At 33.6% G+C, this 13846-nt stretch overlaps 2 protein-coding genes across 4 annotated transcripts in view; one reads left to right on the top strand and one right to left on the bottom strand.

Moving 5' to 3' along the window:
* The window catches only part of LOC137401061 (dynein axonemal heavy chain 6-like), a 106544-nt gene extending 101303 nt beyond the window's left edge, over nucleotides 1-5241 (top strand). Inside the window, exons 80-83 of the mRNA XM_068087411.1 lie at nucleotides 552-717; nucleotides 2881-3041; nucleotides 4317-4463; nucleotides 5032-5241. Of these exons, the coding sequence (XP_067943512.1) occupies nucleotides 552-717; nucleotides 2881-3041; nucleotides 4317-4463; nucleotides 5032-5241 (684 nt within the window). The remainder of the gene's footprint in view (nucleotides 1-551; nucleotides 718-2880; nucleotides 3042-4316; nucleotides 4464-5031) is intronic.
* Nucleotides 5104-11902, bottom strand: LOC137401062 (NF-kappa-B inhibitor alpha-like). Of its 3 annotated transcripts, XM_068087413.1 has the most exons (8): nucleotides 11870-11902; nucleotides 9395-9861; nucleotides 9090-9289; nucleotides 8719-8978; nucleotides 7765-7935; nucleotides 7422-7517; nucleotides 6721-6820; nucleotides 5104-5242 (listed from the first exon to the last, which is right to left on the bottom strand). In XM_068087413.1, exons 1-7 carry the CDS (start codon nucleotides 11885-11887, stop codon nucleotides 6755-6757), a joined length of 1278 nt encoding a protein of 425 aa, XP_067943514.1. In that variant the 5' UTR covers nucleotides 11888-11902; the 3' UTR covers nucleotides 5104-5242; nucleotides 6721-6754. The 3 variants fall into 3 exon arrangements, with proteins under 3 accessions (XP_067943514.1, XP_067943513.1, XP_067943515.1); XM_068087412.1 differs by lacking the exon at nucleotides 5104-5242 and having other exon boundaries at nucleotides 6628-6820; XM_068087414.1 differs by lacking the exons at nucleotides 5104-5242; nucleotides 11870-11902 and adding an exon at nucleotides 9972-10196 and having other exon boundaries at nucleotides 6628-6820.
* Nucleotides 11903-13846: the final 1944 nt, after the last annotated feature.

Here is a 13846-nt window from a genome sequence, read left to right as displayed (position 1 = left end):
CCAGAGTTAAAACTCCCAGTTCGTTGGAATTTCTTGATCTGGCAGGCCAGCAGAAAGTACATCATACAGTCTAGTATAAAATAACATGCGCGCTATCATCACATATACATGTATTTTTATTTTGTATGAAACTAATTCTGGCAATCATAAAAAGTTTTTCACGAGTGTGTAATAATTCTTTTTAAATACATGAAATAAAACTGTTACATAGCACTGTTTCTCACTGTTTACAGTGACAAACATTTTAGATGTCACTGAGTGACAGTGACATCTAAAATGTGATGTCACTGAGTGACAGACAAGCATTTTAGATCTCACTGTTTACAGTGACATCTAAAATGTTTGGCTGTTTATGTTACTCTCAGTAAATGCATGTATGTTTTGCAGTGTGGGAATTGGTTAGAAATATTTTATTAAATGGTATTAAATACTTGCCATCACCTTAACAACCTATTTAACTATCAGTTTATTCTATATACAATTTTTTTCAGAAATAAATATTTTATCCATATCTACTGCTCATTTAATCATTGATAATGCTTGGCCGCCAGGTGGCCATGCATGCAGAGGTTGAGTACAAGAAGCATATATTCAGCACCCAGACCGGCAAGGACAAAGGTAAAGAGACGCCGAGTCCTGCAATGTTAGACAACTCCTACCTCTATCGATCTGAGCACCCCCGCAGCTACTGGATCTCATCTTTCTTCTTTCCTCAAGGTAAGCATTTCTCTTTGCAATGGTTTGTATAGAATGAATAGTTTTACTCCAGAAATGTGTCCAAATCATTGTACTAGAATGATTTATACGTAACTATGAGTCGTGTTCTAGAATATATAACAAGTAACTAAGAGTCATGTACTAGAATATATAACAAGTAACTATGAGTCATGTTCTAAAATATATAACTAGATATCTATGAGTCATATAATAGAATATATAACAAGTAACTATTAGTCATGTACTGGAATATATAACAAGTAACTGTGAGTCATGTTCTAAAATATATAACAAGATATCTATGAGTCATATACTAGAATAGATAACAAGTATCCATGAGTCATGTACTAGAATATATAACAAGTAACTATGAGTCATGTACTAGAATATATAACAAGTAACTATGAGTAATGTTCTAGAATATATAACAAGTAACTATGAGTCATGTACTATAATATATAACAAGTAATTATGAGTCATGTACTAGAATATATAACAAGTAACTATGAGTCATGTTCTAGAATATATAACAAGTAACTATGAGTCATGTACTATAATATATAACAAGTAAATATGAGTCATGTACTAGAATATATAACAAGTAATTATGAGTCATGTACTAGAATATATAACAAGTAACTAAGAGTCATGTACTAGAATATATAACAAGTAATTATGAGTAATGTTCTAGAATATATAACAAGTAACTATGAGTCATGTACTATAATATATAACAAGTAATTATGAGTCATGTACTAGAATATATAACAAGTAATTATGAGTCATGTACTAGAATATATAACAAGTAAATATGAGTCATGTCCTAGAATATATAACAAGTAACTATGAGTCATGTATTAGAATACCGGTATATAACAAGTAATTATGAGTCATGTACTAGAATATATAACAAGTAACTATGAGTCATGTACTATAATATATAACAAGTAATTATGAGTCATGTACTATAATATATAACAAGTAACTATGAGTCATGTATTAGAATATATAACAAGTAACTATGAGTCATGTACTATAATATATAACAAGTAACTATGAGTCATGTACTATAATATATAACAAGTAACTATGAGTCATGTACTAGAATGAAGGAAATTCGAAGGAATTTTTTTACTTATTCATCATTCCACATGCTTTATGGAAAACTTTTTGTGAATAGATTTTCTTGGATTTCTAGGGCTTGATAAGCACTTTTTGTTCGTAACGCAACTGCTGTGGCAAAATCCCAATTGGAAGTAATTCTAATCGAATTCTGATATTATTTCTCAGAACCCTGGCACCAAAGGCACAATATAGTTATTGTTTGGGTCAAAGGGATTTGACACGCCTGCGTTTCGCAGGCGCGCTGTGTTTATTAAACATGTTATCAATAGCTAATCTAATGGTGTAGGGATTCCAACTTGGCTCGGAATTCCCACTACATCGTCATTATCAACTTTTCTTGAATGCCTAAACTTCTAAAGTAATCCACATTTATTTTAAGGTTACTCTCAATTCAAAAATGCATAATTCACAAAGATGGAGAAAAAATGAATATTTTTTATTCTCTGATCGTTTACCTTAATTTTTAGCTAGGTTTGTTATTATCAGGCAGTATTAATTTGCAAAATTGTTTTTTAAGTTTTGAACCTGTGCAGATAGTCAGATATGCTGATGTCTACATAAAAAGGATGCTTCAGTAAAAATGACAGTATTATGTTTCTTCACATAGCTTTGCTGACTTTAACTTTTATTAAAAAAACTTCTACAATGCTGACTGGCAGCATTGATGTGCAGAACATATGATATTTAAATGTTTACTCGAGAAATAATTCACATTCAGGTGGAATTAGTGAAACCCTGATGCAATAAGCATTCTAAATGTAAAAAAATTTGCAAGACCGCCTTTTTATTTATAACATTCTCTGGGTGTGGTTAAAAATTTTGCAAGAATTAATATGAAAGTTAAACATGGAAATATTATTTCGGATACAGAAAATATTTTTCTCAAAATAGCAGGCCTAATAGTAATAATAAAACAAAGTGTAACATGTAGCTTAAGTTCCTAGATTTGAACACAGTAAGTTGTCATTGCTAGACTTCACTTTAGATGTTTGCTAATCATCATGTTTTGTTTGCAATAAAGTCCAGCGGTATTTACAGGGTTCCTAACAGCTGTGCTACAGAATCATGCTAGACAGAAGACAATTTCTATTGATACTCTTAACTTTGAGTTCACGGTTCGGCCCAATCCCTCTATTGACCAGGAAGTTCAGTTGCATGATACTAAATTATCCCTTAAAGTCACCGAACTTGGATTTCAGGTAGTTAATGAAACATAATAAAGTCAAGTATTTACACTGTATATATAAAGTTTAAAAGTTTAAAGTGCATGTGTATTTGTCTCAGTCAGATGAATAAAATGTTTGTATATATGCTCATAAAAAACTGATGCTGACTAAAGGTGGGGCCACACGTATCGTGTAATTTCAACTAATCTGGGAAATTCCATTCGTACAAAATTTCTGACCTGCCACACGGAGTTTCCCCACCACGGATTCGTACGAAACTAAATTTCAACTAGCCAATCAGAACGCGGTGATAAATTGAAGCCGATTCCGTTTCAATCATTTGCTTCAGACGTAGAAGAAAACGACCTTCAACATTCAACTAACCTTTTCAACCGACCAATCAAACAACGATTCGTAGGAATTTCTGACGTTTCGTCCAATTCAGGACTCGTTCATGGTGCGCAACCAACGATGGATGAATTCGTCCAAATGTCAATTCGTACGAATCGTTTCGTCCAAATGTCGCCGATTTCGTGAGAATTTTGTTTCGTGTGGCCCTACCTTAAAAAATACATAAATCAAAATGTGAAACCATAAAAATCATATACCTGTAGTATATGTGTAGAAGTAGAGTGTTGACCTTTCGCATGTTTATTCATCGTTTGTCCCCAGAGGTGAATTATGTTAATCTGCTCATTTATCCATATCAGACTTTTGCCAGCCAAAGCCCCTCCTCACTCCACCACCAGGCTATGCTGCAAATTACATTTTCTACAATTTGTAAAGCTTTTTGGAACTAGTCATTATATGGAAGTATGGTTGTCTGCTAGGAATTTTACACTATTGAGGCTTGCATAAAAAATTCATTTGTTTACATCTAGTACCAAACAAGCCGTTTCTTGTATAAAATGAAATAATATTTTGCCTTTAAAAGCTGAAGTATATTTTAGCTATTATAATATTTGAATAGTTGAGCGTTTTATCCCTTTTTGTGTTATCATGGAGTTTTTAGAGTTTCTTTCAAAATAATTAAAGTAAAACGGACATATCTTTATTGTAAGAATGATTGGCTAACCAATTCTATTATTCTTTGCTAGTCTTTTTACAACATATAGTAAGGTGATCTTCGTATATACTTGACAACTGCAGCAGGTGCTAATTTGTTGACATTTAAACTTGTATTTTTATTATTTGCTTTCCGTGCACCCGCGGTAGTGTTTAACCTTTCCATATGAGAGTTCCAAATAGACTAGCAGTGTACCATAATATTGCTGGATTTTGCTAATGTGCTTGAGTTGAACTGCACAGGGCCCTGTATATGAAGGGGATGGCATCTTAGTATTTGGACTCTATCTTGATGGTGCGAGATGGGACATTGAGCAGAAGTGCCTCAGAGACTCCAGACCGGGCCATAGGTTTTCAAGGCTACCCGAGCTAGTCCTTCAACCAACTCAGGTACAGCATAGAGTTATGCGTTATATAACGTATATAATGGGTATTATATAATACATAGGTGTATTATATAATATACAATAAAAATATATTATATGTATTATATAAAAATTCTCATTTCAGCTGGTCTTAGAATATTACCATTCATTTATTATTAACCATTGTGGAATGAAACTCTTACATGATATTAAAGATGTTACAATGTTTTCACCAAAACTGTGATATCGTACGAAATGGGCTGATACTCAGACTGGACACATAAGGTAATAATGCAAAAAAGAAAATTCCATATGAAATATTGAGCAATTGAAGATTTATTGTCAAAACTTTAGAATGAAACTGGCAGATATATTACAAGACATCTCAAATAGGAGATGAACTTTACATTCTCCATAGTAAAAAAATATAATATGACATATGGATAGCTGCAGTAAGAGATCTATTACCTTCCATATGAGGCATACGTTGACTAGCTTGTAAGCAGTTGAAATAGCCAAAATAAGTGAAATACTGTTGATGGCGCTGGAATAGTAATGCACCATGGTTATTCTTGCTGATTATCTGTTGTCAGATAGCTGCTGAGACAAGTGTCACCATGACCACAAGTGAGGACAAATATTATGCATGTCCATTGTATCGTACCTCCGCACGAGCTGGTACCCTCTCCAGCACAGGCTTGTCTACTAACTTTGTCACTGCCATACAGTTGCCTTCCGATCTTTCTCCCGATTTTTGGGTGTCTCGAGGAGTGGCTCTACTATGCCAACTGGATGACGCATAGGCTACAAAACAAGAATAGTTTCCTTTAATTTGTACGTCTCTTTCGTATAATTTGTGATAGAAAAGAAACATGAGATTGTTATAGTCTGATGCAGAAATTTTAGGTTAATCCGTCCATGCGTATTTTGCTGAAATTAAGCGTTCATATTTATTTCATGTTATTCAATATCATGTTTTCAAATACATGGCTCAAACATTTTTAAATCATTGTCATTTGAAGCAGTATGCAATAATCTATTTTATGAAACAATTTTAATAATATCTATTCCTTCATTTAGTTTTAAAACAAATAAAGATTATTCTAGCCATGGTCTCTGGAATAAGCTGATTCTATAAATCATTTTTTCAAGCAGGTGGGAAGGTAAGAAAAATGAAAAAATTTACTTCTAGTGTGTTTTCAACCGTTGTGTTGTCTTGGTTGCTAATAACAACAAATTTGCTATCACCATTAAGCAAACATCACTTAGGCTTCTAATTGTATGGTCAAGTCTGCCAGGCTTTTTTCACTGTTATGCACATGCGGATCAGACTGCTAAGAAGCAGATAAGCTATTAAACAAAGGCAAGTTTCTTGATAGTTTTATTTTATTTTGACCATCTTGATACAATAAAAGCAATTGTTTTTCTGATGATCGAAGGCGTATCGAGCAAGCAGACTAGTCCTTCAGCTTGATGGGAATCTCGTAAGCACCACTGGCAAATGATTGATAAAATTTGGCATTCAACTTGCTGCATTGTCAAAAAATTTTTGAAGACAATTTCACTAAAACGGTTGAAAAGGTGATATATTTGGAAAACAGTTAATATAATAGCCTTCAAAGTTTAGTGAAAATAATTGTAAGTCAGTCATTCCATTCACTACTAGATATTAAATATCCAATTTTACACCAGCCATACCAACACCACTTGGCACATCATGTAACACACTCTAAGCATTTGCAATACAAAATCTCTGAGATTTTAACAAGATAGTATTATTTATTCTACACCGCAACCCATGCATCTTCACTCTCCATACAGTGCAACCTTTCGTCACTCTCCATACAGTGCAACCTTTCTTCACTCTCCATACAGTGCAACCTTTCTTCACAATCCATACAGCGCAACCTTTCTTCACTCTTCATACACTGCAACCTTTCTTCACAATCCATACAGCGCAACCTTTCTTCACTCTTCATACACTGCAACCTTTCTTCACTCCCATACAGTGCAACCTTTCTCCACTCATTCTTTTTTATTTTTCTTATTGTCTTCACTCACTAGAGTTCTTCAATTTACGCTTTTCTACATGACTACGTCCATCATAATGATATTGAGCATGCATATGCCAAAAACCTTGTTGTCTGATCTGAATGACTGACTAGTTAATTGAACATAAAACACTCATATAAAAACATTTGTAAAATTTATAATAGTAAATAAAAACAAATAAAAAATATATTGAGGGATGTAGACGAAGGATGAGCTTCTCTGACACATACAAGCAATAAAGCAGTGGTTTAGAATATGCGTCATTTATCCCATATTCATCTGTTCCATATACTGTCGGAGGCTTTCTTCTGAGACAGGGCACGCTTTCTCCTAAAAATGAAGAGCATTGTATTATCAAGGCATGGCAGACATCAATTAAATGCTGTATGTGTTCAACCATGCGCAGGCTTAGAGAGCTGTTTTCCAGGCAATTTTGGAAAGCTGGTACGCAATAGGCGGGTTTTCCGAGGCAAACTGGAATCCCTAGGAACGGCTCAGCCGGTAATTATTCAGGTCATGTTCAATCAAGTCATATATATCAATCCCTGAACATAACCAGTGTGCGCACATACATGACACGAGGAAGGGGGTGACTCGGCAACCCTCACCATGGTACTATGATTAATCAATAGCAACATGATAAACGCTTGAGTGATTACAATTGTGCAAAGCCAAAGCTGATATCATACAAAGCTATCAAGTGGCTTGCATGAAAAACCAATGTGAATAACATGATAACCATAACTTGTTCCAGGATGTGAAAGCCTTTTTATTAGAAGTTCCAACAGACATGTATGGGCAGTAACCAATACATTGATTGTTTGCATCTTTTATAAAATACAAAGAATTGGGTTGCCAAGGGAGTGTCATACAAGCCTAGCTCACATGCTGTTCAGCAGCACATAACGCACAGCAGATCATAAATATTTACCTCTTCCACATCCATCTCCTCATCATCAGTAAATGGCTCAGCTTCTGCATAATCCAGCTGATATGCTCCAGCTCCATGTTTTTGACAAAGTATCACCTGCCATATCAAACAAACTTTTCTGATTTTCCATGCACAAATAAATGTCAAGGCGTCAATAATATCAAAATAATATGCACAAATAATAATGTCAATAATATCAAAAGGAAAATGTAGTAATTCAAACAATCTTGGCAAATTCTCAGATATTCATTTAAAGGATTTGTTTTTTAAGCTATTCGCCCCTATTTGATATCATAGATTCTGTTCCTTTTATGGAAGGAGACTGGTTAGCCAATCAGCTTACCGTCCTGTGATCTTTGTCGTTATTATAACAAAGGTAGGCCATTTGCTGAGGGGTCTCGCTGCGAAAATTGCGAACTTCAGAATCAGCGCCTATTCGTAAACACATCTCGAGACAGTCATAGTCATCGTTGTCTATAGCTATGTGAGCAGGAGCATAACCATCGCCAAACCTCTGAAATAAAACATGAAACTCGTTATACAAGGGATACAGTGATGCTGGCATGAAAATTTCAATGGAGAGTGAGATGCTAAAAACTACCATAATTCTTGAATTAAAAAGAAAGCAAATGAACTGAGGGTAAAATATGAAGCTGTCAATATGGTCAAATCATGCTGAGGGTGAAAGATGATGCTGTCAATATGGTAATATCATGTTGGATATCAATGAAAGCCGAGGTTACGAGTTTGATGACTGACAAGCACAATTGTGCAACAGCACAATTTGGACAACAGGACAACAAGCACCTTTACTAGGTCTATGATTATTATTTATCTTAGCCAGAGTAAAATACCTAGTATTTGTATATAAATATATATATAATATAAATAATATTTATTAATTAATGTATATATAAATAATATATATAGCGATTCTATGATTAAAAATAAATAATTACGTAAACAATATATATGTAGTAATGTTATGATTAAACATAAATAAGATAAAGTAAAACTCAAATCTACAAAAAAAACTCTACACTAATAGTAATAGGTGAAGTAATTTTTTTCAACTAAAACTTGTCAGGAAAGTCAATTGTTCCCACTACAAATCTGTTCCTAGGTGTTACAGCATGAGCAGCACAACAAAATGGATTTGTAGTGAAAAACGTTTGACTTTTGTTAAATCAGCTTTGGATTTGATCAAAAAATAAATGTTTAGCAAATTAATTGATTGGTATGAGTATTTGCATAGATAAGTGGCAAACAGATATATAAACCCGTCAATAAAACTCACCCGATAGTCTATGTCAGCCCGTGCATATTTGACCAAAGCTTTCAAAGATGCTTGATGCCTCTCACTGTGGGGTTCTTGAGCAGCCAAATGAACAGGTGCTCGGCCATCATGATTGTATGACTGAACATTATCTTGAGGAAGTGATTTATATGGTACACGAAAATAAGGATGATGAACTTCAGTTTTAGACAGGGTAGTGCAAAGAGCTTTTATAACTTCTGGTCGGCCAAACATGGCAGCAATGTGCAAAGGAGTGTTGCCTGCAATAAATAATTACATGATAATTTATTAACATGTGAAAAGATTATTGATCAGCAAATATATTTATCTCAATAATTGGAAATGATCAAAATAACTATGTTGATACGTACCCCACACATCTGCAATCGCGCCATCACAGCCTCGGGTTATTAGTAAGCGGCAGCAATGGGGAGAACACTTTTCAGCTGCTATATGTAAAACTGTTTGACGATCAGCATTCATCGTATTGAGCTGCTTGTGACTTTTGGCGGTGAACAAGGCTAGAGCTACCATTTTGTCATCGCCATATCTAGCGGCATTTATGGCTTCACTAAAAAATAGTATTGTTTATAATGACAGTTGAAACAGCAATGTAATATCACAACTAAAAGACAAAACTATTATAATCAGTAGCTCGCATTGAATAATAACTTACAATTCTTTATCTTCGTCTTGTTCCCATAAAAGTTGCCGAAGCTCCTCCAAATGTTCTTTACTTAGCAGGTTTTTTATATCTTTTATTGGATCCCAAGAGCGGAAGTCAGCTATACTATCAAGTTTATCTATATATTGCTGAAGATTTCCCTTAAAGTAGTTGCCGTTATTTGTGTCGTCTGCCAAATGTCTAGTCGTTGGTGTTGACTTCACAGTCTCGCGAGCAAACGCACCGCAGCTGCTGCCACTATAATATGCTAGATCAGGCGTCAAATACAATTCCTTAGAAGAATCTGTGTGCGGTCTGCCATCACTATAACTGAGTGATGGCGGAGTCACAGAGTCAACGGAGTCACTATAACTGCTGTGATCACTAGCAATGCTGTCACCTAATGCGCTGTCAAAGGATGAATCTTGGGGATCTTTAGATTTGTCGGCCATTTTCTTTGCCGTCTTGGCAGCGCTAGGCTAAAACAACGATTACGAATGTATGATTATAATGCAAATATTGGGAATAACTAATTGACACAAACAATCCTTTACAAATTTCAATGCTGCTACTAATATGTAAAAATTACCTGAAGCTTAAACTCGTCTACACCTTACATCACGTCCGACAGCACTGTTTTCTGTGAATGGCCATCATCGCAATGTACAAGCAAGGCCGTTACACAAGCATAAATGTAAATTTGGTTATTTTGATTAGTCTACCAGGAACAATAAATTGATATTGCTTTACTGACTCTCGACTTTTATAACAAACCTTTGGAAAATATATTTCCCAACTCCTTGATAAATCCTCGCAGCAGCGCGAAGCTAATAGCGAACATATAATGGAAATATTGTAACTTGGAAGTTTCACTGGACGGCGTACGCACAACCGAAGCTATTGATTGGATCTGGGAATGAGGCTGGTCAGTGTTATTCAGTGTTTTATTGGTAGACTAGTTATTGTCATTACGACTATCGTCAAGGCTGGAATAGTGAAGCTACGACGTCCGTTGGCTTCGCTTGTAATCCAATCAACGCAGCAGCCCAAAAATAATGTACAAGTTATTCGTTATGCAAGAACATATATTTGCAGGTTATAATTACTAACACAGCGTAATCTGCTAAAGATGTTTGTGCTAATATTCTATCCAAATAAGTTTGAGTGTAAGATATAACAGACTAGCTTAATTCAAGTCTCAACAACTCAACAATAGAGCACCAAACACATTATATACTATCATTCTACATGATAGTTCATAGCATAATATCAGATAATTACGGAGTGAGTGCAGGGCAATTAGGCCTACTGTATATCGGATAATAGCATGTCACCACGTCACCATGTCACCACGTAGTCTGCACAGTGAGTTAGATTTACCCCGAACAAAGAAATAACTTAATTTTTACATAATAATTCCAAGATGACACACAACTACTTTAAATACATACAACTGCTACAGTACGCTGTTATGATGCAACATAACACGCGTCATAACATGCAACAATGGTATGACTCGTACAAGTGTGAGTCGTAAGAGCGTTGCAAGTAATGACTCGTCTTAGATAATTTACAGCACAATGTTGTTTCGTGTAAAATACTTTGTACCAACGTTAAACGAGATCTATGCTTTCACTAATAGCAGCTAAAAAAGTTTTAACATAAAATCAATTGTATGATGTCAAAATTCCTTTCGCTTTTATACGCAATGCAATAATACATATTTACAATTATAAACCGTGTTAACCTTGAAGCATCTTTTTAACATAGGAAAAAGCGTGAAAGTTAAAAGAAAAACGCTGTTGGCCGTGACAGTCTGGCAATGGAGATGTCATGGTCAAAATTTATCAATGGATTTCCACAATTGATTAGCATTACCACTATCGATCATTTTCATTTATGAGACCATTTTCAAGGAATACCATTTTAAAAACATTTACAGCAAAATAGCAAATACTTTCATAAAATTTTAATTGTATTATATATATATATATATATATATATAGAAATATAAATATATATATACATATATTTATATATAGATATATATATATATATATATACTATATATACATGTATATATATATATGTATATATATACATATGTATAAGTTAGTTGCCAACAAAAATAACCAAATATACTGCAGCAAAATTAAAGAAATATGCCACACAGGTTACCATTGTTTTATATACTGTTTGTTATATATAATGTTTTATATGGTTTTTATACTACATGTACATATGTACTATATATATATATATATATATATATATGTATATCTTACGTTTTTACTTATATATATATACATATACATACTATATATGCATATATACTATATATCTGTCTATACTATATATGTGTATATATATACTATATATACATGTATGTATACTATATACACGTATGTGTATATATATACTATATATACATGTATATATATACTATATGTACATGTATATATATATACATATGTATAAGTTAGTTACCTGATGTTGCCGAGCCATCTGTTAAAGCAAGAGAGGTAATGTGCTAAAGTTTTTCCGCAGTTGTATGCAAGAAAAAGAAATAGATGATACTTCACACTCTTTGTGCTCTGTCTCCTAACTCGTGTGTGTTACCAATGTGAAGCAAGGTGTATGCAATTCTTATTTATACTACAGAATCTATACTACTTCTGATTCATACTACATGAATCCTTTGGGAAACCCTACTGAATATCACTTTTCAAAAAGTCACTGAATGATGCAATACTTTGAGCAAACGTTTTCTCTACTAGGGAGTTGTCTACCCTTTGTCTAGGTTTGGTTGGGCTTATCACTTTCATGCATTACTATTGAGATAGAGTTTTAGTAGCGTTATTCAAAATCTTTTAAATATCAGAAGATATTTAACAGTGTTCATATACATGCACTTTTTGTAATATCCCTTTTTTGCAACGGTATAAGAGAATAACATTAATAATTACTAGGGGAACAATACTTCAGCGTAATGTTGCTTTTTAAAAATTAAAAACCGTCTGCGGATTGATCGACATTTTAAAGTACAATATTAACAAACCTTCATTATAAATTAGATCGGCCTAAAAGTTCATTTAGATACCCATAACTTTCATGCGCCACAATAATCAGGAAAATCAATATTGGCACAATTTTAGTTTTTTTTGCAGGGAAATGAATCCTAGATTATCTTGGAAACCTTTTTCCCTGTTGTATGTACTTTTCTAATATTACGTTTTACACTATAATTGTACATCATTGTGTGTACATGATACCATACGGATTTCCTGTATGATGTACTCTGTACATCATACAGGGAACTTCCTGCATAGGCCGTATGATGATGATTCATCAAACAACACTAATGATCCCAAAAAACCTAATTATCCATAAAAATCTAGATTTTTCTCTTTACGAATGAGATCTTGATTAGACCAGTCACAAGCATTGTAGCCTCACAGTTTTCTCATACTTTTTTGTGAAGGTATTAGAAAATAATTTGTAGTTAAGCAATACTTGCGCATACTGCTGCTTTCTAAAAATAAAAAACTGTCAGCAGACTGGTCAGCATTTTAAAGTTCTCTCATCATAGATTAGATTAGGTTGAAGATTCATTTAATTATAACAAAATAAACTTACATGAATTTTTTTACAGACTTTTCGTGTTTTAAATCTTGTCAGACAAGTAAACTCCAGAAACGAAGATGTTATTGTAATTTAGTTTGCTCCGATGATTTCTGTTAACTCTCTTATAAACGATCCGCCATCTATATTTATCTGCAATTTGTATCTCTCTCTAAAATTCTTTGCATTGCACAACTTAATAGAATCTAAGTTTTTCTTGAAAACTTGTGCAGTAGTTGACGTTGTACAAATTTTAAATAGTTTTCTAGAGCAAGTTTTTCTAGAAAAACTTTAGATTGCTGCATACCTATTTCATATATGATCTTTAATAATAGGCTTCATAGATTTAAAAGCCAAAATCATGCAGGATTTATTCTCGGTATCATTTCCTAAGCCTTTTTATGTCTAGTAATTTTATACTAATGTTAAAATTAATTCAAGAGTTTTTTATTTAAACTCTTTGCTAATAGCAAAGAATTCCTTGGAATTCCTTTCTTCTGTTGTATGTACCATTGTAATGTTACATTTCATACTATCATTGCATGTCATTGCTGTTTGCTTTGTTTATATATGCAGGGAACTTCCTGCGTAGGCTGTATGATGGTGATTCATCAAACGCTACTAATTAGTGATTAAAAAAAACTCATCCGGAAAGATCCAGAGTTTTCTCAATACAAATGAAGTGCCAATTAGACCAATCACAAGCAGTGTAGCAGTTTCCCTAAAACATGACATCATTTGTTGCCATTTCCTTTCGCATATGGTTTAAGATCTTTTGGAATGCAACTGTCTGTGAACAATGTTTATATTGTGTACACAGCTGCCAGTAACAAAACTTGTTCA

Source organism: Watersipora subatra, chromosome 7 (assembly GCF_963576615.1).
Source record: "Watersipora subatra chromosome 7, tzWatSuba1.1, whole genome shotgun sequence".
NCBI classification, from domain to species: domain Eukaryota; kingdom Metazoa; phylum Bryozoa; class Gymnolaemata; order Cheilostomatida; family Watersiporidae; genus Watersipora; species Watersipora subatra.
This window is presented reverse-complemented; position numbering and strand designations above follow the sequence as displayed.